Genomic DNA, 22750 nt, shown 5'->3' on the forward strand with positions numbered 1-22750 from the left:
AAAGTGGGATTAGAAAGGGCATCTGGGTGTCCTCGGGCTGTCGTGGACAGGATGGTCTGAATGGACCCCTTCTGTGCTGCACCCTTTCTATTTTTCCATGATTCTATGATAAACACACTCGACATGCGACTCTGTGCACTTGGGTAAATTGTGCTTTTTTAATTGACTGTTCTATAACCTTTTAGCTTTTAGTTTAAATTTAATATAGATATGTGTTATTCTGGATAATGTTTGAGTTTTGGGATAATTGAACAGTAAATTAAGTTTTATTTTTCAATTAATTCTTGGGACTTGAGCAAAAATGGCAAGGTGGGCACGTATTGCCCACCTCCAGTTACTCATGAGAAGGGGTTGGTGAGCCGACTGAGCTGCTGCAGCCCAAGAGGTGGAAGTATCTCCACAATGTTGTTAAGGAAGGAGTTCCATGGTCCAAGCAACAAGGAAGGATGACAATATGTTCAAATCAAGGATGGTCTGTGACTTTGGAGTGGAGCTCAGGAGTGACTGTGTTTCCATCCACTTGTTGCCCCTTAAAATTCTCCATGCTAGACATCCTGGGTTTGGCAGGTTCTGTCATAAAAGCTTTGGAAGCTTGCTGCAGTCCATCCTGTAGATCGTAATAATGTCGCCACAGTATGCTGGTGTTGAGGGAGTTGATGTGTGCAAAGATATTGCAGCTAAGTGAGTAATATTAATCAAATTGTTTTGCCCGTCTAATACTCACTGCATAAAACAAGAAATGGGTCTGAAACATTTGAATGAAATATTCCAACCAGTGAGAATGAATAGTAAAATTAGGGATGTTGATTATCATATTTATTTCATGGAAAAGTCATACATTGGCTGTAAAGCACATTGGGACTCCCAAGGTTATATACATATTAATCCTTTGTCCTTTCCTACCTTTCTTCCTTTCCTTTATTTTGGCCTTCCTCTTTATTCCTCACTCTCTCAATTTGACTCTCCCTTTCTTTTTTTGTCTCTCTATTTTGCTCTTCCCTTTTTTCCCTTTTTCTCTATTTCTCTGGCCCTTCCTTTCGTTCTCTATTTCTTTGTCTCTTCCTATCTTTCTTATTTAACACAGTTATTAACTACTAATCAATATTAGTTTTTAATAAAGAAATTCTATCTCTTCAATAGGAAACATAGCAGTCAATGTGCTAAATCCAACTTAAATTGTTCAGTTCAATAGCAGCAAGGTAACCTGGTAGCTTTGGTGTAACTATTTTCCGAAAGACATGGGGCGAAATTCTCCCAAAGGGAGACAAACAGCCGATGCCGGAGTGAAACCCGGAGTGTTTCACTCCGGTGTCGGAGTCTGCTCCTCGCCCCCTATTCTCCTCCCCCCCCCCCCCCCAGGGGGCTAGGAGTGGCGGCACGTGAATTCCGTGCACCGGGCCTTGACGCTTGCATCAAAGCAGCGCGGCCGGAATGAAGCGGCCGGCGGCGCCTAAGTGATGCCACCCGCACATGCGCAGGTTGGCCGGCGCCAGCCCGCGCATGCACGGTTGCCGTCTTGCCCTCTGCTGCCCCGCAAAACATGGCGGCATGATCTTGCGGGGCGGAGGAGGGAAAAGAGTGCATCTTTTAGAGACGCCGGCCCGATGATTGGTGGCCACCGATTGGGGGCCAGACACCTCCTGAGCACGCCCCTGGTGCTTGATCCTCCCTCCGCCCCCCACAGGCCCCACATGCAGCGGTCGCGCGATGTTCACACCGGCAACAACCAGGTGTGGTTGGCGCCGGCGTGAACCGGTTGGGTTTGGCAGGCCGCTCGGCCCATCCGGGCCGGAGAATCGCCGGTCGCCGTTAGAAACGGCAAGCGGCGATTCTCCGAGCGGCCTGTCGCAAAATGCGACACGCCATTTTGGGGGGGGGGGGGAGAATCGCGTGGGGGTGCCAGGGCGGCGTGGCCGATTCACCCTGCACTCCCGCGATTCTCCCAACCGGTGTGGGGGTCGGAGAATCGCGCCCATGGTTCTGAGTTCAATAGTTCTGACTGCCACGGCCTGGTATATACACAGTTAATACAAGGAACAAAGTACAGAATTATGTCACATTAATGCATATATTATATTTTCCTTACAGTGTTAGTATTAAAATAAACGTGGTAAGTGCCCTTCACAGTCAGTCAATAAAGGTTCTCATTCTAATTCACTTTTTCATAATTTTACAAAAAAGAGACTTTGATAATTTGACGAATTTTCTATTAAGATTGTTAATGTTACATATTTAACCATCAGACTTAGACTTACTTGGTAAAATTGTTTTATATCTGTTTTTAGAGGCATGCCCTGGGATATTCAATTCATCAGAGTCAATAAAATTGGGTGGAATTTTCTAAAGGGAGAGAAAAATACATGTCAGGATGAGGTCTGGATTATCGTACAGGTTAGAGGCTGAGTGAAGTGCAAACATTTTAGTACAGTACAGAATTCTTGGAAATGTTATTTTTAAAACTGAGCTGATTAAAGAAGTGTGAAAGTATAGTAAATATACATCTGTGACCAACACAAACATTATTACCTGGTATTAATTGGGAATTGGAGTTCTTTTACCCAGGCCCCAGCAACCTCAGACCACAAGCTACACGGTGTCTATTATGTCTAGATATTGTTACAATGCCCTGTGATAGTGCAGGGTCAATTCCAGCCGCACCTGATCCGGAATCACAGCACAATTGAATAAACCAATAATTCTTAGAAAAATACCTGAAGTCTTTGGCCTTTGCTGCCCAATAATTATAGTCACTAGGTTTTTAAATTTAAACACAATTACTTTTTATTTATAATAGAATTCTAATGGAATATGCAGCAGATACAACTGGTTAATAATTATCTAATTCTTAATCCCCTACTTTAACTTCCCACCACCCGCTACACACACAGACACACACACACACACACAAGACAGACAAACATAGAGGGGAGGAGAAGGGTGAAAATAATAAGTAAAAGGCTGAAGAGTCTTTGTTTCAGGTGGTTGTCTTTCATCAGACCTCCCTTCAAAGTAAGCTTTCAGATCCAGGTCTCTGTTTACAGCCTGTAATGGTTTTCACTGCAGACTCATTCAGGTCTCTGCAGCTTCAGAAATACAGCAACTCACAGCTTTCTCGTGAGAGACGGAGAAGAAGGGCAGGTCCTTCCCTCCTTGAGTGTCCAGGATTTAAACTGAGCTCCTTGGATCTCTGAAAATCATTCCACTTGAGTAAAACCCATCACCACCTGTTTCCAGGCAGAACATGGCATTTTGGCCAATTCATTGGCCACCAGTCAATCAATTCGACCAAGTGCCACCCCATCTCTCAGGTGCCAAGAAGTCTGGATCTGGCTGTCCAGTGCAACTTCTTGAATTTCTCCTTCTCTCTGATGCTTGACTTAAGCACATTAAGCATCTATGGGTTTTGCCCCTACAACCCAGAGATCTGCAGGGTAGGTGGATTGGTCATGCTAAAATCGCCCGTTAATTGGAAAAAAACGAATTGGGTACTTTAAATTTATTTTAAAAAACATTGTTTATTAATACAATTCAAAACAGGTTATGGAGTAGCTTTGACAAAGAGTTATCCAGACTTGAAAGGTTAGCTCCCTTCTCTCTCCAGAGATACTGTCAGACCTCTTGAGATTGTCAAGTATTTTCTGTTTTTATTATGAAGTAGCATGTTGCTCCTGGGCCTGGTATTCCAACATCTCTCAGAGAGAGAGAGAGAGTCAAACGAATAACTGACTGATGTGAGTGATACATCATCATCTACGTTGTGCCTTAGCGTATCCTATTTTTTAACCCTTTATACTTCTCCTGAGATTTATTCTCTTAATTATGCTATCATAAAAAGTTCAGGAAAGCACCATGTGATGTGGTACAGAGCTGTAGATGTTCGGAAGGTCCAATGTTTTATCCCTGGCTCAGCAAGACCAGCACTGGGCATGCCACCCTGGTGATATACCCCAACAGGATTTAGCATCTTTGCAATAGGAGGCTATAAAATTATGTGTGGAGGGAGAATAATAAAACATTCTTTCTGGCACCTTCTTTTCTGTGCTGTATGACTCTATGATGAGATTTTATTATTTCAGGGTACATTTACTGACATAAAGGCAGACAATCAACACTTTAACATCAGTAGTGATGTACGCCACATACAAAATTGAATTAAAAGTTGTTTCTGGTAATGAGCAGTCACTCCACAGTGCCCGTTCAGTGACAATATTTTCCCTCAGATAATGGTGTAAATAAATAGGTAACTAATAACATTCTGATTTATGATGCTCCAATCATTTGCTTGTGACTTTGGAACATATTCATCTCCATTGAAATGCAATTTTCCCTTTTAATGCTGCAATTACACAATATTTATATGCTTCTGTGTGCATGTCGTTTGTTATCCTATTTTAATTCATATAACTTGTGATTCTTCAAGGTACTAGTCAACAGCAAATGACTAATGGGCCACATTGCATACCAAAATCCTGGTCGGGTGTGCAGAGATGGGAGAATCCCTGCTCTGCAAAGCTGATCATTAAAAATGGCCGCCTGCAGTTCTGATTTTCATTCTTGGGGTGCGGGCTGCATTGAAAGTCAGATCCCACCATCCCAGCAGTGAGTGCAGAGGTTGCCAGGTGCAAAGGCTTCTGGGCGGAAGGCCGAACTCTGCACTCTGGCATTGGTGAATTTAATTGAAAAAATATTTAAAACAAAAATTTCAAATAATTCCAACACATGTCAATGGAAGGCTGGAGGAGCAGGAGTCATTCCTAGTCAACAAGATGATGGGGAGAATGTTGGTGCCTTCATCATGATCCATAGCCCCAGAATATAACATGCATGCCAAGGTTTATGTTGCCACAGTGACTTTCCTGACTGAACTGTAACACAGCACCCACCACACATGCACTGTTATGCAATAGTGACAAGTCACAATGCTGGGTGTGACTCGATATAAGGAATGAATGATTAGTTATCTGAAAACAGAGTGTGGCAGTGGAGAAATTGTCAGGCTAATAATCACCCACCGCACCTCCCACACACTCCCCATACTCCAGCCTTGCCAACCTATGCCTTCTCATGCCCCCATACACCACCCCATGGTCACTAATATGCCCATGCCACTTTGCCCACATGTCCCTTAAACCTTATATGCCAACTCATGCCCCTCTGTGCATCCCCATGAGCCCCATGTACCCATGCCACCCTTGACCTGACTCATCCCATGGCCCTTTATAGTAGCTATGCCAACTTGTGCCACCCCATTGCCCTTACCCACAAACCTTTGCTCTTATCCCCTTCAGGTCAACTCAATGAGTATCCACCATAGGCAAACCTCAGAAGCCATGCTGACATGAAAAAAAGTTATGTGTTCATTGATAATGTCACTATTTAAAACAAAACACTCTTATTGATTTAAAAAAAACATTTAATACAGTGAAAAGCCTTCAACTAATTTCTTATGAAAGCAAATCATTCTATTCTATGACCATAGGAAGCTGCGAATCAAACTAATTATGTAGCAGGCACCCCACTGTGATAACATTAGGTTGTAAAATCAGAAATGTAGCTCAAATCCTATAATGAAACCCACAGGCTTACCTCAGAAGTGAAATATCAAGCACTGATTTTTTTTTAAAATTCCGCTTTAAAAAAGAATTGAAGTCCACCAGAGTTAAATCTCTTAGTAGTTTTGTCAGTTCCAATGGGTTTTGACAGTTTCAATTGGTTTTCAAAGTTCCAATTAGTTTTGACAGTTCCTTGTGACCGTTGACAGCTGTTTAACAGATTTTACAATTCCTTGACAGCTCTTTGGCAGCTTTGACAGTTCCAATGTGTTTATGTGCTTTTTATGCACAATCATGTCTGTTTTAACAATCCCAAAGGGTGCCTTACCTCTTCCTAAGGGTACCTTATCTATCCCAAAGGATGGTATACCTCCCCTAAAGCGTGCCTTGCCTCTCTGAGAAGTGTTCCAGGGCCATAAGTGAATGGGTATTTTACTATTCCATAGCTATATCCTGGCTACCTAAATGAATTCCCCAAGTTTGGAACAGTTCTTATTTGGTCTAATCTGCACACATAGGGTTTCACAATCTTGGTCTACCAAATCCCACTTCAGCGAAGGCAGCTGCTGATTTAAATGGTTGACTACCTCCAGAAACTGTGCAAGTGTGCACCCTGGCCTAGCCCCTGTCCCACCCCAACAGAAATAATAACTTTGTGGGCATAATTTAGAATTTCTGGGCTCATCTGCCATTTTTGGCACAGTGGTCTTAATCTACCATTACACTTAGTTTCTCCACTGCCACACTCTGTTTTCATTTAACTAATTATCCATTCCTTATACTGAGTCACACCCAACATTGTGACTTGTCCCTATTGCATAACAGGGCATGTGTGGTGGGTGCTGTGTTAAAGTTCACTCAGGGAAGTCACTGTGGCAACATAAACCTTTACATGCATGTTATATTCTGGGGCTATGGATTATGATGAAGGCACCAACACTCTTCCCATCACCCTGCTGACCAGCAATCACTCCTGCTCCTCCGGCCTTCCATTGACATGTGTTGGAATGATTTGCAGGGTAATAATCAGCCTGTTTGATTGAGTTATAAATTAACTTTCCTTGGCCATCAAGTGCTGGCGTGGGACTTGAACCCAGAGCTTCAAGCTTAGAAGCAGGAATGTTAGCCACTGCACCACAAGACCGTCCCCAGTGCATTTGTGCATTCTAGCACACCTCAGTTTCTTTCAATTTCTATTATGAAATGGTGGTCAAGATTCATTGGAAGTAAACAGAAGAACCAAGTTTAGCCAATAGATGGAGCTAATGTTTGGTCAAAGAATGATTCAGCACTCCAGGCAAATGTGCATGTATAACAGTGCTGTAAAAGGGATCATCCAGGCTTATTTTCAAAGAGGGTCATTCCTATGGGTTGCTATATTAAATATATTTTGTTCTATTTGACTATTAAAACTCAACAAAATCCTTCTGTTTAAATGAGTTGTAATCTGTCACTTTCCTTCGGATCATAAATCTTGCTGCTGGTGCTGACAGTTCTGATCATACTTGTCAAATACATGACAAATTATTAACTGTTAGACTTGAATTCATCAGTTCCAGATACTCATATGTTTCTGCTTTTTGTTCAAATTCCCTTTCTCGTGAGTGTCTCTACACTGATCAGACTCTATGGCCGGGTGTGGCGTCGGAGAATCCCCGAGAATTACGCCACGCCGCCCCGACGCCAGCTCGCCGATTCTCTGGCACCGATTTTCGGGTGGCCGTGGGATCGCCGTATTGCCAGTCAGGGGCTGTTGAAAGTCCCCCCCCCCCCCCCCCCCCCCCACCCATGGCGATTCTCCGGGCCTCGATGGGCCGAGTGCCCGCCGAGTTCGGCCGAGTCCCGCCGGTGTAGTTTACATATGGTCCCACACGGCGGGACCTCGGAGTTCTGTCTGTGGGGGCCGTCCTGGTAGGGGGGCGGGCGTATCCAACCCCAGGGGGCCACTACGGTGGCCTGGCCCATGATCAGGGCCTATCGATCGGCGGGTGGGCTATTTATGTGGGGGCCTATATTCCTCTGCGCCGGGCCCTTGTAGAGTTCCGTCATATTGCCCGGGGGCCGACATGGAGACGGGAACCCACGCGCATGCGCAAACTCACGCCGACTGCATCGCGCATGCGTGAACTTGTGCCGGCCATAGCGAGCATGCGTGGACTCATGTCGGCCGTGCCGCACCAGATGGAGCAGCAGAGTCTACTTCAGCGCCGACCTAGCCTCCTAGGAAGGGGTGAATACCTGACAATCGAGGACCGTTGACGCTGGAGTGGTTCTCGCTGCTGTTCACGCCGGCGTCAGAAAATGGCCGCGCGATTGGAGAATCTCGGCCTATGGCTATGTTGCTGGAAACGAGGGAATACCTTAGTCTAAGAACAGTATTACGGTGGCAGAAAGGACATTGGATGAGGACTCGTCTTCTGAGGTAGTATGGGCTGAGGTTAGAAACAGGAAAGGAGAGGTCACCCTGTTGGGAGTTTTCTATAGGCCTCCAAAAAGTTCCAGAGATGTAGGGGAAAGGATTGCAAAGATGATTCTGGATAGGAGCGAAAGTAACAGGGTAGTTGTTATGGGGGACTTTAACTTTCCGAATATTGACTGTAAACGCTATAGTTCGAGTACTTTAGATGGGTCAGTTTTTGTCCAATGTGTGCAGGAGGGTTTCCTGACACAGTATGTAGATAGGCCAACAAGAGGCGAGGCCGCATTGGATTTGGTATTGGGTAATGAACCAGGCCAGGTTTTAGATTTGGAGGTAGGTGAGCACTTTGGTGATAGTGACCATAAATCGGTTATGTTTACTGCAGCGATGGAAAAGGATAGGTATACACCGCAGGGCAAGAGTAATAGCTGGGGGAAAGGCAATTATGATGCGATTAGGCAAAATTTAGGATGCATAGGATGGGGAAGGAAACTGCAGGGGATAAGCATAATTAAATGTGGAGCTTGTTCAAGGAACAGCTACTGCGTGTCCTAGATAAGTATGTACCTGCCAGGCAGGGAGGAAGTGGTCGAGCGAGGAAACCGTGGTTTACTAAAGTAGTTGAATCACTTGTCAAGAGGAAGAAGGAGGCTTATGTAAAGATGAGACATGAAGCTTCAGTTAGGGCGCTTGAGAGTTACAAGTTAGCCAGGAAGGACCTAAAGAGAGCTAAGAAGAGCCAGGAGGGGACATGAGAAGTCTTTGGCAGGTAGGATCAAGGAAAACCCTAAAGCTTTCTATAGGTATGTCAGGAATAAAAGAATGACTAGGATAGGACCAGTCAAGGACAGTAGTGGGAAGTTGTGCGTGGAGTCCGAGGAGATAGGAGAGGCGCTAAATTAATATTTTTTTGTCATTATTCACATGGGAAAAAGACGATGTTGTTGAGGAGAATACTGCGGTACAGGCTACTAGACTAGATAGGATTGAGGTTCATGAGGAGGAGGTGTTAGCAATTCTGGAAAGTGTGAAAATGGAGAAGTCCCCTGGGCCGGATGAGATTTATCCTAGGCTTCTTTGGGAAGCTAGGGAGGAGATTGCAGAGCCTTTGGCTTTGATCTTTATGTCATCATTGTCTACAGGAATAGTGCCAGGAGACTGGAGGATAGCAAATGTTGTCCCCTTGTACAAAAAGGGTAGTAGAGACAACCCTGGTAACTATAGACCAGTGAGCCTTACTTCTGTTGTGGGCAAAGTCTTGGAAAGGATTATAAGAGATAGGATTTATAATCATCTAGAAAGGAATAATTTGATTAAGGATAGTCAACACGGTTTTGTGAAGGGTAGGTCGTGCCTCACAAACATTATTGAGTTCTTTGAGAAGGTGACCAAACAGGTGGATGAGGGTAAAGCAGTTGATGTGGTGTATATGGATTTCAGTAAAGCGTTTGATAAGGTTCCCCATGGTAGGCTATTGCAGAAAATACGAAGGCATGGAATTGAGGGTGATTTAGCGGTTTGGATCAGAAATTGGCTAGCTGTAAGAAGACAGAGGGTGGTGGTTGATGGGAAATGTTCAGCCTGGAGTTCAATTACTACTGGTGTACCTCAAGGATCTGTTTTGGGGCCACTGCCATTTTTATAAATGACCTGGAGGAGGGCATAGAAGAATGGGTGAGAAAATTTGCGGTGGAGTTGGGACAGTCGGTGGAGTTGGGACAGTGCGGAAGGATGTTGCAAGTTACAGAGGGACATTGATAAGCTGCAGAGATGGGCTGAGAGGTGGCAAATGGAGTTTAATGCAGAAAAGTGTGAGGTGGTTTATTTTGGAAGGAGTAACAGGAATACAGAGTACTGGGCTAATGGTAAGATTCTTGGTAGTGTGGATGAACAGAGAGATTCCGGTGTCCATGTACATAGGTCCCTGAAAGTTGCCACCCAGGTTGAGAGGGTTGTTAAGAAGGCGTACGGTGTGTTAGCTTTTATTGGTAGAGGGATTGAGTTTCGGAGCCATGAGGTCATGTTGTAGTTGTACAAATTCTGGTGTGGCCGCATTTGGAGTATTGCATGCAATTCTGGTCGCCGCATTATAGGAAGGATGTGGAAGCATTGGAAAGGGTGCAGAGGAAATTTACAAGAATGTTGCCTGGTATGGAGGGAAGATCTTATGAGGAAAGGCTGAGAGACTTGAGGCTGTTTTCGTTAGAGAGAAGGTTAAGAGGTGACTTAATTGAGGCATACAAGATGATCAGAGGATTAGATAGGGTGGACAGTGAGAGCCTTTTTCCTTGGATGATGATGGCTAGCATGAGGGGACATAGCTTTAAATTGAGGAGAGATAGATATAGGACAGATGTCAGAGTTAGGTTCTTTACTCAGAGAGTAGTACGGGCGTGGAATGCCCTGCCTGCAACAGTAGTGGACTCGCCAACATTAAGGGCATTTAAATGGTCATTGGATAAACATATGGATGATTATGGAATAGTGTAGTGTAGATAGTGTAATAGCTTTAGATTGGTTTCACACGTCGGCTCAACATCGAGGGCCAAAGGGCCTGTACTGCGCTGTAATGTTCTATAATGTACTGACCTGTGATTCCCCATATAGATTTAATTAGTTTGAGGACTTAAATTGTTATTATAAAATAGTCCCTACGATTTTTTGTCTTCATTTCTTTATTTTACGCATATTTCTTTTGGTGAATTCATGAACAAGGTGGGAGATTATAGCGTTCAGGAATCGAAACATTTCTCCCCCACTTTTTTAATAACATGAAGCACCATACAGATTTACAGGGCAAAGTGCAAGGCTGCTCCACCGTAGTAGGATATAACCTCGAGCCATGCACCTTGCCGGAACTGGTGGTTCAGGTTTAGGTTTAAGAAATGGAGCACAGCAAGAAACCAAAACGAGGAGAGATAATCACAGCAATGAGACCATGACAACCATATAATCAGAACACGCAGCAGGATCCCCTTTAACAATATAATGAGAACACTATAATGACTGATGTTCTAACACATCTATGACATTGCTCATTTGTTTTGTCAAGACCATTTGTATGTTGTAGGGTCCCAGTGTGTGTATTTTAATTATATCCATGTGCTGAAAAGGAGAATATGAAATAGCATTGGAACAGGGTAGCATCCACTTGGTTTAACTTGCTCGAGGAAGCTCATTTAAAAAGTTTATAAGAATATGAATTTGTGTTGTTAGTCACTGCAACTGCTTTGTATGTCTTTCATGTTTGTGATTTAGTTTTAAAGAGTTTACATGATGGATATCCTAATTAACAGGTTTTGGCCACAAACCACAGTAATTATCCATTTTGTGAGAATGATGCACTTGGATGATGTGGGACAAAAAGCATGTTAATTTGGATATGTTGAATCTGTGCTGTACTTAAGGGCTATTTACAAATGGGTTTTCAGTGCTTTTGTTTTTCCTTAATACCTGCTCATTATGTTAGCCCTTTGCTCACGTTCAAGATTAACTAAAATTGTTCTATTACTAATTAATGTTTGGCAAAACGCAGATGTAGCCATGGTTAACAAACCTCACCTTGAAAATGAAATGAAATGAAAATTGCTTATTGTCACGAGTAGGCTTCAAATGCAGTTACTGTGAAAAGCCCCTAGTCGCCACATTCCGGGGAGGCTGTTACGGGAATCGAACCGTGCTGCTGGCCTGCTTGGTCTGCTTTCAAAGCCAGTGATTTAGCCCTGTGCTAAACAGCCCCTTAATGTGACAGTTCAATGAGGGTGGGTTTGTAGAGCTCTGAACATCTGGGTCTTCTTGTGCAGAAATGTACAATTACTTCCCTATTCCCAAAGATCCAAATTGCAACAATTTTACCCGAGAGAAATGTTCGGCTGCAAATTTTAGATTGAATCCCGATTGGAATTATTTCATGCCATTTCTTCAGGATTTTAACTGACCTCCAAGGTTATTGTAGAAGTTTGAAAATGCCTTGAAAAACAAATTCAGGTCTTTGTACGTGAAATGGTTACAGCTCCTCAAGACAATGGGTGTAATTTAACCACCACATTGCGCCCGCCGTAGATCTGGGCATGCCGGTTAAATAGCGGGTAAAGCCAAAATCGAGATTTGCGCCGTACGCAAATCAGTTTGCCATCCAACTCCAGATGGCAAGTTCCGGATCACGCCCAAATATGGTGAACGTATCATTAACTCTAATTTTCATTAATTTCCATTTCATTAGCGAGATTGAAGCTGAATACAACAGCCTCATGGAAATTAACCGGCTTCCCAGAGAAACATCAGGTGGGCGTCATGTATTACTCCTTTTTAAAAACCGTGTAGCTGGGGCAATGGTTACTGAGGGGAACTGAGGAGGTGAGTAGCCATTTCCATTTTCCAGCATACAGCTCAATGACATAAGAGCTGCCGCTCCAGTGTTCAGTTGAGGACATCTCAGGGGTTGGGCTTGGTTAGGGGGGGTTGAAACATTCCAGGACAGGGGTCACCACTGGACAGAGGAGATAAGAGTGGTCTTCATCTGTGAGGCCTTCAAGCCCCCCATCTTAAAATATTTTGGATACGCATAACAGGGGCAACTACAACTGCTGTCTGTCCTACAAAACACTTCCAGGACAGAGCCTTACTCTTGTTCCTATGCTGAAGGTCACTTTAACTCTCATTGACTGTGAGCGGCCTTTAGTTTCACAGCTGAAGGCTATTGCTAATGAGGAAATGGCCTTGTTAGTTTTGAGAGCACTTCACAGCTGGAGGTTGCATTGCTGCTTGCTGAGCTGAAAATGCCTGGAGGCTGCAGATGAGAGTTTGTTTGCTGCTTGCTGCGGCATTTCCTGCTTGTCTTTTGGACTCTTTTACCTGGAGTGTGGCAAGGGGAGGACTTTGGCGGGCCTACTATCAGACTGAGGATGCAGGAGGAGTTGCTCGAGCTGTCTGTGGATGTTTTGTGCGTTGACTGTGTATTCTGTTCTGGACCTGTGGATCACTTGTTAATGCCCCCTGTGTTCCTGTGGCCTGGTCCTTGGACAGGGTGGTGATGGAAGATCGGATGCTGATACTGCAGGAGAGGAGGGGCGGTGGTCCGGCTCAACTGCACAGTTGGTGGTTGCATCAGGACACTTTAATCTGCTGTTCCCATTATGGGATCCATGCAGGTCACTGGTGTTCTTCGTTTTCTTTTTGTTCTGCGTTTGGTCTATGTTTGTTGGGGTGGGATTGTATGATGGATACCATGTAACTGCGGCTTATTTTTTTTGCCGGTTGCAGCCCCCCGGGCCTGTGGCCTGGGAGTCAGGGGGGTGGGGGGGAGGGGGTGGTACTTTAGTTTTTGTCCTTGGTTTACGCTGATGTCTTTGTTGTCTTCCTGCCTGTTTTGTGTTCTCCTTCGGTGGTTGCTCTGTGTTTGGTTTTGTTTATAATGTGCTGGACCTGCTCTGGGCTGAACTTAATGGGTGTTTCTCTGGTTGGCAATCAGTAGCTAGTGGTGTCCCTCAGGGATCAGTGTTGGACCCACAATTGTTCACAATTTCCACAGATGATTTGGAGTTGGGGACCAAGTGCAATGTGTCCAAGTTTGCATTCGACACTAAGATGAGTGGTAAAGCGAAAAGTGCAGAGGATACCGGAAATCCGCAGATGGATTTGGATAGGTTAAGTGAATGGGCTAGGGTCTGGCAGATGGAATAAAATGTTGACAAATGTGAGGTTATCCATTTTGATAGGAATAACAGCAAAAGGGATTATTATTTAAATGCTAAAATATTAAAACATGCCGCTGTGCAGAGAGACCTCGGTGTGCTTGTGCATGAGTCGCCAAAAAATTGGTTTACAGGTGCAACAGGTGATTAAGAAGGCAAATGGAATTTTGTCCTTCATTGCTAGAGGGATGCAGTTTTCGTCTCCTTACCTGAGAAAGGACATACTGGCACTGGAGAGTGTGCAAAGGAGATTCACTAGGTTAATCCCAGAGTTGAAGGGGTTGGATTACGACAAGAGGTTGAATAGACTAGGACTGTACTCGTTGGAATTTAGAAGGATGTGGAGGGATCTTATAGAAACGTATAAAATGATGAAGGGAATAGATAGGATAGATGCGGGCAAGTTGTTTCCACTGTCGGGTGAAAGCAGAACTAGGGGGCATAGCCTCAAAATAAGGGGAAGTAGATTTAGGACTGAGTTTAGGAGGAACTTCTTCATTCAAAGGGTTGTGAATCTACGGAATTCCTTGCCCAGTGAAGCAGTTGAGGCTCCTTCATTAAATGTTTTTAAGATGAAGATGAACAGTTTTTTGAAGAATAAAGGGATTAAGGGTTATGGTGATCAGACCGGAAAGTAGAGCTGAGTCCACAAAAGATCAGCATGATCTCATTGAATGGCGGAGCAGGCCCAAGGGGCCAGATGGCCTACACCTGCTCCTAGTTCTTATGTTCTTATGAACTGCACCCCTCGTGGTTGGGTTTGAATGTTTTTTTCTCTCTCTCCTCCACTGTTGGAGTGGCCTTTTCCAGTGGGCTGGGCTGGGCTGGTGTGCCTTTACACTGGTGTAGATTGGGGGAGTGTGCCCTGGGTGCCAAGTGATTGGTGTCCTCATTATATTGACTTCTGTATTTTTCATACAGTTAAAACACTAAACAATTTGCAGGTTGTGTTTGCTGCTTGCTCCTTGTGGTAGTATGACTAGGGAGATTACAGTACCTTAGAACCATGCTGCCACTGATGCAGAAGACTCGCTGCCCATTGGCTCAAGCAAGTCATGTGCCTCTCTGCCAATTGGCTGAGGCTAGTCATGTGACTACCCACCGATTGGCTGAGGTTGGTAGCTCCACCTACGAGGCGGGGTATAAGAACCCGTACCGGCTGGCAGTCGGCCTTTGTCTGTACATCTACTGCCGGGCACACATCTAGTGTATTAAAGCCTGTTGTTTGGAACTACTTCACGACTCGAGTCCAACTGATGGTGCATCAATTTAATACACTAGAATTTTGAAATGGAGCTATGGATCAAGCCAGACTGCCTCCGCATCAGCCCACATGCTGCAAACGCGTCAGCAACGTTTAAACACTGGCTGGCGTGTTTTAACAGCTACCTCGCCACAGCGGATAACCGCCCGACAAGGGAACAGAAACTCCACATTCTCCACTCATGCGTGGGCACCGCCGTCTACTCCCTGATAGAGGATGAACTGGACTATGACGCCGCTATGGATCTGCTGAAGGGACATTTCATCAGGCCAGTGAATCAGGTCTACGCGCGGCACCTCCTGGCTACGAGGCAACAATTCCCTGGTGAGTCCCTCGACGAATTCTATCGGGCCCTCATTGTCCTGGGGGAAAATTGCGCCTGCCGGCAAGTCACTATGGTGGAGCACACCGAACTCTTGATCAGGGACGCCTTCGTCGCGGGCATGCAATCATCCAAGATACGCCAGAGGCTTCTGGAAAAGGACACCTTAAGCCTCACTGAGGAATGGACCCTCGCATCCTCCTTGGAGGTCACTGACCGCAATGCCCGCGCGTATGCCCACGGCCGCGTGGCACGCGACTCCCCCCATCCCGCCAAATCTGACCCCCCCCCAGACCTGCGCTGCAGGGCGCCCCAATAAGCCTACGGGCCCCCGCTGCTACTTTTGTAATCAGGCCAAGCACCCCCGCCCGCGCTGCCCGGCCCGCACCGCAGCATTTCAAGAAGGGCCACTATGCGGCTGTCTGCCAATCTAAATTGGTCGCTGCCATCCCGAACAGCGACCGCAGGTCCCCCCCCTGCGCTCCTCTAGGGCCCCGTGTGGCCCGCGGACCCTGCTGCCTCCACCCCCCACCACCACGAGTGATCCACGGCCGCTGCCATTTTGGGCCCCCGACACTACGTATGAGTCCCGGGCGCTGCCATTTTGGGCCCCCGACTCCACGTGCGAGCCCCGGGCACCGCCATCTTGGACCGGCCTGGAGGACCCCGCAAATGAATACTCCATGATGGATGAAGACTCTGAGTTCCTGCTGGATCAATCACGGCCCCGCACGCTTTCCACGGCGACCACACAGATCCTCCTCAATGGTCATGAGACAAGCTGCCTACTGGACTCCGGGAGCATAGAGAGTTTTGTCCACCCCGACACGGTAAGACGCTGCGCACTCCCCGTTCACCCAGTAAAACACAAAATCGCTCTGGCCTCTGGTTCGCGCTCAGTTCAAATCACCGGGTGCTGCGTAGCGGACCTCATGGTTCAGGGGAGGGTTTTTTAAAACTATAAACTCCTCGTCCTTCCCCGCCTCTGCGCACTGGCACTCCTAGGACTGGATTTTCAGTGCAACCTGCAGAGCTTAACCTTCAAATTCGGCGGCCCTATTCCCCCCCTTACTGTCTGCAGCCTCGCGTCCCTCAAGGTCAACCCCCGTTCCTTGTTTGCAAACCTCACCCCGGATTGCAAACCTGTCGCCACCAGGAGCAGACGGTACAGTGCCCAGGACCGGACCTTCATCAGGTCCGAGGTCCAAAGGCTTCTGAAGGAAGGGGTCATCGAGGCCAGCAACAGTCCCTGGTGAGCACAAGTGCTGGTGGTTAGGACTGGGGAGAAAAACCGGATGGTCATTGACTACAGTCAGACCATCAACAGGTTTACGCAGCTGGACGCATATCCTCTCCCCCGTATCTCCGACCTGGTTAACAGGATCGCGCAGTACAAAGTCTTTTCCACGGTGGACCTTAAGTCCGCCTATCACCAGCTACCCATCCGCGCGAGTGACCGAAAGTACACTGCGTTCGAAGCGGACGGGCGCCTCTACCACTTTCTAAGGATTCCATTTGGTGTCACAAATAGGGTCTCGGTCTTCCAAAGGGAGATGGACCGAATGGTTGACCAATACGGTTTACGGGCAACCTTCCCGTATCTCGACAATGTCACCATCTGCGGCCATGACCAACAGGACCACGACATCAACCTCCACAAATTCCTTCGTACCGCAAAACTCCTTAACCTCACTTATAATAATGATAAGTGCGTGTTCAGCACCGACCGTCTAGCCATCCTTGGCTACATAGTGCGTAACGGAGTGATAGGCCCCGACGCTGAACGCATGCGCCCCCTAATGGAACTTCCCCTCCCCAACTCCCTCAAAGCCCTCAAACGCTGCTTGGCCTTCTTTTCCTATAATGCCGAGTGGATCCCTAACTACGCCGACAAAGCCTGCCCTCACATCCAGTCCAACACGTTCCCCCTGTCGATGGAGGCCCGCCAGGCCTTTAGCCGCATCAAAGCAGATATCGCAAAGGCCACGATGTGTGCTATCGATGAGTCCCTCCCATTCCAGGTCGAGAGCAACGCGTCTGACGTAGTTCTGGCGGCCACCCTCAACCAAGTGGGCAGACCCGTGGCCTTCTTCTCCTGGACCCTCCACGCTTCCGAAATCCGCCATTCCTCGGTGGAAAAGGAGGCACAGGCCATAGTAGAAGCTGTGTGACATTGGAGGCACTATCTGGCCGGCAGGCGGTTCACCCTCCTCACCGACCAACAGTCAGTGGCCTTTATGTTTGATAATGCAAGGGGCAGCACGGTGATGCAGTGGGTTAGCCCTGCTGCCTCACGGCACCGAGGTCCCAGGTTTGATCCCGGCTCTGGGTCACTGTCCGTGTGGAGTTTGCACATTCTCCCCGTGTCTGCATGGATTTCACCCCCACAACCCAAAGATGTGCAGGGTAGGTGGATTGGCCATGCTAAATTGCCCCTTAATTGGAAAAAAAATGAATTGGGTACTCTAAAATTTTAAAAAAAGAAAAAAAGAAAAAAAATGTTTGATAATGCACAGAGGTGCAAGATTAAGAACGACAAGATCTTGCCGTGGCGGATCAAGTTGTCCATGTATAACTACGATATCTTGTATCGTCCTGGGAAGCTCAACGAGCCTCCCGATGCCCTGTCCCGCGGTACCTGCGCCAACGCACAGGTGGACTGCCTCTGCACCCTCCACGCGGATCTCTGCCATCCAGGGGTAACCCGCTTCTTTCATTTCATTAAGACCCGCAACCTACCCTACTCCATCGAGGAGGTCAGGACTGTGACTAGGGAATGCCACATTTGCGCAGAGTGCAAGCCGCACTTTAACCGCCCCGAGCAGGCGCATCTGATAAAGGCTTCCCGCCCTTTTGAACGTCTCAGCATGGACTTCAAAGGTCCCCTCCCCTCCAACAACCACAACACGTATTTTTAAAATGTGATTGACGAGTACTCCCGCTTCCCATTCGCCATCCCCTGCCCCGAAATGACCACGACAACCATCATCAAAGCCCTCCACTCCATTTTCTCCCTGTTTGGTTACCCCGCGTACATCCACAGCGACCGGGGGTCCTCCTTTATGAGCGACGAGCTGCGTCAATTCCTGTTTAGCAGGGGCATCGTCTCTAGCAGGACGACCAGTTATAACCCCCGGGGTAACGGTCAGGTCGAGAGGAAGAATGGTACGGTCTGGAAGACCGGCCTGCTGGCCCTGCGGTCCAGGTGTCTCTCGGTCTCCCACTGGCAAGAGGTCCTCCCAGACGCCTTCCACTCTATTCGGTCTCTCCTCTGTACTGCCACGAATCAAACACCTCACTAACGTCTTCTTGTTTTCCCCAGGAAGTCGTCCTCAGGAACCCCTCTCCCAACCTGGCTGGCCAACCCCGGGCCCATCCTGTGGGTGCACAAGTCCGACCCGTTGGTTGAACGAGCCCAGTTACTCCACACGAACCCGCAGTACGTGTACGTGGAGTATCCCGACGGACGGCAGGACACGTTCTCCCTTCGGGACCTGGCACCCACCGGAGTGCGGCCACAACCCCCAGCACCAGCACCCACCCTCCAGTCCCAACCGCCCCCAGCGCCCCCACAACCCAGCGCACAGGAACCCCCTCCCCTGGCCCAGCCACCACTAGCACTAACCAGGGATACGGACACAGGACCATGACAGCCGCTCCCAGAGTCACGGACGACCACCGCTCCAACATCACCGGCACCACTGCGCAGGTCCAGCAGGACATCGAAGGCACCCATCCGGCTGATCGAGTCAATTTGATGTTCTGATGGACTTTATGGACTCCTTGTGTTCGTGCACATGTCCCTTGCATGTTTTCTTTCGTTTTTTTTACTTGTTGTTCGCTTGTACACTGTGTGCGGTGATATTGTTTTCTTGCACGATCGTTGCGGGCCAGTGGGCAGCCACAGATACCTCGGTACATCTTGAAATATCTCTAGTCATACTACCAGTCTTACAGGGCACACCCCCCCTCCTCTCTCTCTTCCGCCTCTCCCCCCCACCCCCCAGCTTCTTTCTCCACAAGGGGTGAATGTGGTAGTATGACTAGGGAGATTACGGTACCTTAGAACCATGCTGCCATTGGTGCAGAAGACTCACTACCCATTGGCTCAGGCAAGTCATGTGCCTCTCTGCCAATTGGCTGAGGCTAGTCATGTGATTACCTGCCGATTGGCTGAGAGGTTGTTAGCTCCGCCTACGAGGTGGGGTATAAGACACCGTACCGGCTGGCAGTCGGCCTTTCTCTGTACGTCTACTGCCGGGCACACATCTAGTGTATTAAAGCCTGTTGTTTGGAACTACTTCACGACTCTAGTCCAATTGATGGTGCATCACTCCTGCTGGTGACTGCAAAGGCTGGAGGCTGTTGCTGCTGCTGTTTCCTTCCTTTCCTGTAGCCAGAAAGGAGGGCAATTTTTTTAAGAAACATGTGTCCCAGAATGGCGGTCTCAGGGGGACGTATGAGTCTAGAAGGCAATCTGGTTTCAAGCAGGTAGACGCTGCGGGACCTGATGCGTGACATTGATCCAAATGGGCCACCTGATGATGCCACTGAAGAATTGCTTTTGTTTTTTTTGCTGGTGTGGTGAGTGCTGCATGTAACTAGCAAGTCACCATGGTTTAAACATGCTGGAAGTCACGGATGTTCAACTTGAGCGCCAGTGGAATATGTGGATACAAGGATTTGGTTCCGGTGAGATTCGGCCTTAATAGCTGCGACTCCTGGATGGAGAATGGCACTGATACGTGGAACACATAACCCATTGGTGGACAGATCATTTCTTCAACAATGTTCTGGACATGATGACATATTCTGAGGCATATCCTCCGTTTCTATTGAGGAACCTGTGAGGAGTGATACTGTGTGTTTGGTTTTTTGTGAAAGTGAGCTGGCTGTGTACTTAGCCCTACTATACTCCCTGTACACACACGACTGGTTCCAACTCCATCTACAAGTTTGCTGATGATATGACCGTAGTGTGCTGGATCTCGAATTTAGACGAGTCAGAATACAGGAGGGAGATTGAGAACCTAGTGGCGTGGTGCAGCAACAACAATCTATCCCTCAATGCCAGCAAAACTAAAGAGCTGGTCATTGACTTCAGGAAGCAAAGTACTGTTCACACCCCTGTCAGCATCAACGGGGCCGAAGTGGAAATAGTTAGCAGCTTTAAATTCCGAGGGTACACATCACCAAAAATCTGTCCTGGTCCACCCACGTTGACGCTACCACCAAGAAAGCACAACAGCGCCTATACTTCCTCAGGAAACTAAGGAAATTCAGAATGTCCACATTAACTCTTAGCAACTTTTACAGATGCACCATAGAAAGCATCCTATCTGGCTGAATCACAGCCTGGTCTGGCAACTGCTCAGCCCAAGATCGCAAGAAACTTCAGAGAGTCGTGAACACCGCCCAATCCATCACACAAACCTGCCTCCCATCCATTGACTCCGTCTGCACCTCTCGCTGCCTGGGGAAAGCGGGCAGCATAATCAAGGACCCCTCCCACCCGGCTTACTCACTCTTCCAACTTCTTCCATCGGGCAGGAGATACAAAAGTCTGAGAACACGCACGAACAGACTCAAAAACAGCTTTTTCCCCGCTGTTACCAGACTCCTAAACAACCCTCTTACGGACTGACCCGATTAACACTACACCGCTGTATGCTTCACCCGATGCCGGTGTTTATGTAGTTACATTGTGCACCTTGTGTTGCCCTATTATGTATTTTCTTTTCATTTTATTTTCATGTACTTAATGATCTGTTGAGCTGCTCGCTGAAAAATACTTTTCACTGTATCTCAGTACGTATGACAATAAACAAAATCCAATCCAATATAGCTTTGTATTGGTACCAATGTGGAACGGTGACTTTCCTTGTTGTTTAATGATTGGGGGGGGGGGGGAGGTGTTGAATGTCATGTTGTTGATTTTAAAATCTTTGTTACTGTTGTATCTGAGGAAGGATGTTCTTGCTAGGGAGGGAGTGCAGCGAAGGTTTACTAGGCTGATTCCTCGGATGGCGGGACTGTCATATGAGGAGCGACTAAATTGGTTAGGAATATATTCATTGGAGTTAAGAAGAGTGAGACGGGATCTCATAGAAACTTACAAAATTCTAACAGGATTAGACAGGGTAGATTCAGAAAGAATGTTTCCAATGGTGGGGAAGTCCAGAACGAAGGCTCATAGTTTGAGAATAAAAGGTAAACATTTTAGGACTAAGGTGAGAAGAAATTTCTTCACCTAGAGAGTGGTGAATCTGTGGAATTCACTACCACAGAACGTAGCTGAGGCCAAAAAATTGATCATTTCAAGAAGGAATTAGATATAGCTCTTGGGGCTAAAGGGATATCGGGGGAAGGCGGGATCAGGGTATTGAACTTGATGATCAGCCTTGATCATAATGAATGGCGGAGCAGGCTTGAAGGGCCGAATGGCCTTCTCCTGCTTCTATTTTCTATTTTTCTATGAGCGTTTAATAAACAAAATGTTCTCAAGTGGCTTCTCAGGGTACACATGCCATGCCTCAGATGATGGTTATTGCATCGCATTTCAATCAAACGTTGAAGCGTGAACAATTTACCTGAACTCGAGAAACATCAGCAGCATAGAGGCAGCAGTCAACAATCAGACACGGGGCTTCGGCATGGGGATAATCTCACTTAAGGTGACTGTGTGGATCAGGGGAGGGCATCTGAGCATGGTCTCCCTAATGTACCCTGCAGAGGTCCAAGGTCTGGGGTCTAGTGCAAGGTCTCCTGCTGTGGCCATGGTTGAGTGTGCAGAGCGAGGTTTTCCAGCAAAATTGGCTTGGTGGACGGCACTTTCAGAGAAGGTGGGATACTTAAGGGTCGGGGAGTCTGGGGATTTGAGGATCCTGGGGTGGAATCCCTAACTGATTGTTGGTCTCTCTCCTTCGCCAATTCCTACAGATATAACAATATGGCTGTTTATGGTGATCCCGCAAAGGCTGCCCTCGCGGTGCTGGTGGCAGTCCAGGCAGCCAGTTGCCAGAGAAGGTGGTAGTAGCATTGATGCAGGCTGGAGGCGGCATCCCATGTGCAGGGAGCCGCAGCCACCTTGAAGATCCGGACACCCATCAGGTCGAGCAGGAAGCCAGAGGGAGACGCCAGCGATGGCCTAATGTGTACAGGTGTCGGTGATCTGTCGAGATGATGGACAGCATGTCCCGCAGGAGACTTCATCTCAACAAAGAGACAGTGGCTCACCTGTACCATGTCCTTGTAGACTTGGCACCCCGTAGTTGAGGACTCCCCCCCACTCGGGTTGCAGTGTGGTGCAGTGGTTAGCACTGCTGCCTCACAGAGCCAGGGATCAAGATTCGATTGCAACCTCGGGTGACTGTCTATGAGGAGTTTGTACATTCTTCCTGTGTCTGTGGGTTTTCTTGGGTGCTCAACTTTCCTCCCACAGTCCAACAATGTGCAGATTAGGTGGATTGTTCATCCTAAAAAGGCCCAAAGTGTCCAAAT

The 22750-nt window shown here is 47.3% G+C and overlaps 1 protein-coding gene across 3 annotated transcripts in view; it reads right to left on the reverse strand.

The window, feature by feature from the left end:
• The window catches only part of LOC119978655 (receptor-type tyrosine-protein phosphatase R-like), a 115515-nt gene that overhangs the window by 15725 nt on the left and 77040 nt on the right, over positions 1-22750 (reverse strand). For all 3 annotated transcript variants that reach the window (XM_038820443.1, XM_038820441.1, XM_038820442.1), the window contains one exon: positions 2256-2340. In XM_038820443.1, coding sequence (XP_038676371.1) covers positions 2256-2340 — 85 coding nt within the window. The remainder of the gene's footprint in view (positions 1-2255; positions 2341-22750) is intronic.

Source organism: Scyliorhinus canicula, chromosome 15, assembly GCF_902713615.1.
Source record: "Scyliorhinus canicula chromosome 15, sScyCan1.1, whole genome shotgun sequence".
Lineage (NCBI taxonomy): Eukaryota > Metazoa > Chordata > Chondrichthyes > Carcharhiniformes > Scyliorhinidae > Scyliorhinus > Scyliorhinus canicula.